At 36.6% G+C, this 5647-nt stretch overlaps 1 protein-coding gene across 1 annotated transcript; it reads left to right on the top strand.

Moving 5' to 3' along the window:
* Window positions 1-598: 598 nt before the first annotated feature.
* On the top strand, window positions 599-1924 carry Fib (rRNA 2'-O-methyltransferase fibrillarin). The gene has a single exon (XM_090384819.1). The coding sequence runs from the start codon at window positions 761-763 to the stop codon at window positions 1829-1831; it is 1071 nt and encodes a 356-aa protein (XP_090240945.1). The 5' UTR covers window positions 599-760; the 3' UTR covers window positions 1832-1924.
* Window positions 1925-5647: the final 3723 nt, after the last annotated feature.

Raw genomic sequence — 5647 nt, 5'->3', positions numbered from 1 at the left:
ATAAAAACCACTAGTCCCTAGTCATAGGTATAATCGCCCTTTGAAAGGTAACAAAGAAAAACACCTAACTTATTTGTCATGAAGCTGAGGGATCATACCTTTACAACGCTGGCTACTACTATTACTATTATAGTGTTTATCGAGGAACTCTCTGACTATCCTGCAGTTGTTCATAATCGCCGTTTTCCGGAGTTCAATGTAAGTGTTCTCTGGCAGGCTTATTGCTGCTAGGTTCTTATGGAGGCTGTTTGGTACCATGCCAGTAGTAGTAGTAGTAGTGGCATGTGGTGCAAGAAAGAAAATGTATGAGCTTATGCAGCATCAGCCAAAAAAAAAAAAAAAAAATTAACACAACGGTGGTTGACATGGTTATCGGGATGGTTATTAATTGTTATATATGTCATATTTCTTTAACTTCCTGGAGGTTTTTGTGATTTATTATTATTATTATTTCTGCTCTTTTTATGCCACTTTAATATTTACGTATTTACAGTGTATATTCAATTAATTATAAAAATATTTTTTAAATGAATTGTAATATCACTTCAATATTATATGTGGTGGCGCTGTCTTCTTTCTTATAGTTTTTGCCGGCGCACATTGTTCTGTGTTCACGTATGTGGTTGTGTTGTTAAGGTATGTTTGAGTGCTTTTTGTGTTATTTTTAAAACTGTACAGTTATTTTTATGAATGACAATAACGTTTTATTCTAAATCGAGGTATATTAGTTGAATCTTTGAATTTTTATTGACTTTGTTCAATGGGCAAGCCAGAGTTCTCTCCACGTGGTGATGGCAGCTTCCGAGGCGGACGTGGTGGTCGTGGAAACCGTGGCGGCTTTAGAGGCGGGAGAGGTGGCGATCGTGGGGGTAGAGGAGGATTTGGAGGAAAAAGAGGAGGATTTGGCGGTGGAGAAAGTGGAGGTGGCGGTGGATTTAGAGGAGGTAGAGGCGGTGATCGTGGTGGAAGAGGAAAATTTGGAGACCGAGGAGGAAGAGGAAATAGATTCGGCGACCGTGGAGGACGAGGGGGTAGATCTTTTAGAAGTCCCAGAGGAGGAGGAGGTGGTGGCAGAGGAGGAGGAGGCGGCAGGGGTGGAATGAGAGGAGGTAAAAAGGTTACCATAGAACCACATAGACACGAGGGTGTGTTTATTGCACGTGGCAGAGAAGATGCCCTTGTTACAAAAAACCTTGTTCCTGGAGATTCAGTATATGGTGAGAAACGAATTTCTGTTGAGGATGAAAATGGAAAAGTTGAATACAGAGTTTGGAACCCATTTCGTTCCAAGTTAGCTGCAGCAATTTTGGGAGGTGTTGATAAAATTCATATGCCACCAGGAGCCAAAGTTCTTTATCTAGGAGCAGCTTCGGGAACAACAGTGTCACATGTAGCAGACATAGTGGGGTCTGAAGGTTTGGTTTATGCTGTAGAATTTTCTCATCGTTCTGGACGAGATTTGATTGGTGTTGCACAGAAGCGTACTAACATAATTCCTATTATTGAAGATGCCAGGCATCCGCATAAATATCGGATGCTTGTTAATATGGTAGATGCAATCTTTGCAGACGTTGCACAACCTGATCAAGCACGTATCTTGGCTATTAATGCCCACACTTTCTTGAAAAGTGGTGGTCACTTTGTTATTTCAATCAAAGCAAACTGTATTGATTCCACTGCAGAGCCAGAGTCGGTATTTGCTGGTGAGGTGAAGAAACTCCAGGCTGAAAAGCTGAAGCCACAAGAACAGATCACATTAGAGCCATATGAAAGAGATCATGCAGTTGTTGTTGGTATGTATAGACCACCACCGAAACAGCCAGGACAGTGAAATTTGTTTATAATTTCTCTTACTATGTAAAATGAATTTTCATTTGTTAACAATTAATAGCGATGCTTATTCACTTAAAAAAATAAATAAATGAGGTGGTAAACTATAGAACATGTGTATTCATTTAATTAAAATCTTCATCTTACTAAAATCTGTACATCTAATTCATTATTAACTAATTAAGAATTTTTATGTAAAAGTAACATGAATTACATAAATTCAATTTGTGCGACCTTATAGTCATTTATTTAATATTAATTTTTAAGTTTTAATTATTAAATATTTCATATATACAGTAAAGAAAGTGTTGTATCAGTCATTTAAGTCAGTGCTTTTCAAGAGCATTGCCCAAGTGTTCTGTGAATTTTTTCGCCAAAAATTATCTGTTTCAATATTTTGTTGCCCCTTAAAATAAAAAATTTTTTTTTTTTTTTAATTTTGTTAGTTGTTGGTGCATCGGCTTTTGTGGTCATAATGCACCTCCCAAAGGTTTTTGCATTTACCCTGATCCAAGCCCAAGGTGGGCTTAAAATAAAAATGAGATGTCTCTTCTAAGCAAATTCTTGTAATGTAGTTTGAATTTGTTTCTAGTTAAGATGAAAACAAAAATTTTTTTTTTGTGTTTAACCGAAAGTGAACAAAGCAGTTACATAGATTTGGTGTTCCAGTTTTTTACCCATTCTGAAGTCCATCACTCAAAAAGTTTGAAAGATGCCAAATTCGAAAAATTGGTATTTTTCAACCTTTTTTTTTTTGAGTAAAATGAAAATTTATATCTGTATTTCAATCCACTGGTGACATAACTACACTCTGTTCCGTCTGCTCTAATCCTGGCATAAATTAATATACATTGAATAAAGCTCTCTTTGGTCAATTGCCAAAATACAACTGTATTGTGTAGTAATGGATTAACGAGAGCTTTACTGGATGTGTATTTGTTTATGTCAAGATTCATGAACAGAGTAGGCATTTTTGTGTCTGGGCAGATGGTAGGAAGTCCCACTCCAATTTATTGAATTAAGGAAAATGGGTCTCTTTTTGAATTTGATTACAATGAAATAAACTTTTAATTAAGAATCTTTCATTTTGTGAAGATGTTTACTTCTGTTTTAGCATTAGATGTTTCATTTACATTGTTATAAACAAAGAAAGTTGAAGTTGATATTCTGAGGAATGGCTCAACAAACGTGATTGCCATGATCAATGTGGTGACTAAGAAATCTAGCTTAGTGACCGATATTTTATACGGCAGTTTAGCTGCTATGAGTTCTTTGTTTTACGATTGCTGGCTGTGGTCTGTAAAAGGATTGTTAAGCGCTATATCATTTTTTAAAATTAATTTAACATATAAATAAAAGTTACTCATGTAATGAAATTTAATAATTTTAATTTTTACAATTTAATAAATGGATCACCAAGTACTATAGCATTGTTGTTGTTGATTGATATCAGTTGCAACAAGCAAAGTAAGTATTGGTATATTCGTGTAATCACAACTTGAGTTTACTGCATAATGGCTGTTTCAATATTCTGTATGCTCCCCCCTCAATCCCAGATGATGAGTGGCATTTGGCTGTGGCAACTTTAACTTCATCAAATTTATCAAGGCCTGTTCAATGCAATGCATAGTCTGTGTATAGAATATACAGATAGTGGTTTTAGAGTGTGAAAGAGTTAAACATTTGTTGAAAAGGAACCTTACAATTATTAATGTGTCTGTAAGTACATGCCATATGTGGAAAGCCACACTTAATATAAATTCTCTGTACTTTTATTAATCATGGAGTTCCCCATTATACATTATATTACTCAGTTGATGTCTAATTTTTGGTAAATTTTGCTTGCAAACCTTAAATTTTACAGTCTAGGGTTTAGATAGCTAATATCATTGGATTAAAAGGAATCTCTGTGAGTGAATTTTAATACTTGAGATTGATGTCAGGGTAGGCTCTGATCTGAATTGGCTAGGGAGATTCCTCCAGGAACAAGTATTCTAAAAATTTGGCTTGAAGATTAGACCTGTTATCATCTTCACCAAGAATAGTATCCCTTCCCTTCAGGCGCCTCCGTAGCCAGGCGGGAAGGAGCAGCAGTGCGTAGCACACGCTTCTTGATTAGACTGGGGTTCGAGCCCGTCACCACCAAATACGGAGGATGCGGAATAGGTCAGGGAATGACCACCACATATCCTGGAGCAATATGGCCTTAGTTGCTAATGCTCCTAAAAACCAAATAACAAACAATAGTATCCCTTCGTATTCAGTCAGTTATCCTATGAATGCTTTCCTCCCCCACATTGCGAGATGGAAAGTGGCAACAGCCTTCACAGAATTCACTGCATTGCACAAATTATTACATTAAGCAAAAGTGGCAAAGTTTGGAAATCTCTAAAAAATGCTTTGGGTGCAATGTTTTGAATCCAAATAAAATATAATAAATAATAAATCTACTTGCACACTTTTTATATGCTAGTCCTGCATCATTGAGGGTGGCAGTTGAATGCAGCCTGCTAGTGCCAAAAGATTGCCGACCACTGGCCAATGATGAAACCGGTGTTTTATATATTAATGCATTTATGCCTCTTTTGAGTTCTAATTTCACTAGTCATTGTGACTAGAACCATCTTTAGCTTCTGATCAGTTTTTATAAATATTGTTTTGATATACAAGGTGTTTATAAATTATTCACCTGATTATGAAGCTTAATTAAAATTTTATCGTAATAGTTATTGTAAACTGGCTTGATGCACTTAATAAAGCAGCCCAATGAATTTATAACACAACCGCACTTCAGTAACACATCCATGTGGTCATCTTTGGTAGCACATAGAATGTCAAGATGGTAGCTGTTTCATTCCAAGTGTTTTAAAAGCATCTCTTGAGAAATAGAAATCAATGCCTGTTCAGTCAGGTCTTTTAACTCTGTGACGTTAACTTTTTTTTTTTTGTATACATTCTCCTTTATAGCTCTGTATAAAGAAATCTATGTGTGATATCCGAGGAATGAGGAGGCCATGGAGTGGAACCATCCTGGCCGATCCATTGATTCAGAATTTTTTTTTTTATCGAAGAAATCGTGCACATGCAAGCAGAGGTGTGGTAGTGGTGCCCCATCTTGCTGATAGAATATATGTGGCTGCATATCTTCTAGCTTGAGGTACAGATCAAGCCTATCTAGGTAATTTGTGGAGTTCACAATGTTTTTGTGGAACTAAGATGGCCCAGTTACTTGGCTGAAGGACAGTGCACACCACATATTTACCTTGGGGCTATCATGCTCATGATAGTTATGTTCACGGACGGATTGGGATTTTCAGATCCCCGTATGCAACAATTGTAGCTGTTAACTTTACCAAGCAGGTGGAATGTTGCTTCGTTGCTGAAAATGACATTTTCCAGAAAGTTCTCATCTTTGTCCATATAGTCATTCCTTTCATTGTGGTTTGTTGAGAGGCTTAATTTCCTGGATAATTTGCATTTTGTAAGCATAAAATTACAATCTCTTGCAAACCACCCTGTGCAGTGTTGCTCGCGGTATTTGCACCAGCTGGCTCACCAACCAAATCAATTTTGTAGGACTTCAGGTAAACACTTCCTGAATTTCCAAAACTTTATCTGCAGATACATTAAGCCTCTCCTGCACTGTCGCCATTTTAATGCTGTGCTGTTGCAATGCTTGCTGGGTTCAAGGCTGCCAACATATGAGAAAAAACTCATTGTGTTGCTCTTATGACTGCAGAAAAACATTTTAAGATACCTATTACAATAAAATTTTAATCGAGCTTCATAATTCGGTGAATAATTTATAAACACCCTG

The sequence above is a fragment of the Mastigoproctus giganteus genome, chromosome 11 (assembly GCF_048544385.1).
Source record: "Mastigoproctus giganteus isolate SK-2022 chromosome 11, ASM4854438v1, whole genome shotgun sequence".
Taxonomy (NCBI): Eukaryota; Metazoa; Arthropoda; class Arachnida; order Uropygi; family Thelyphonidae; genus Mastigoproctus; species Mastigoproctus giganteus.
This window is presented reverse-complemented; position numbering and strand designations above follow the sequence as displayed.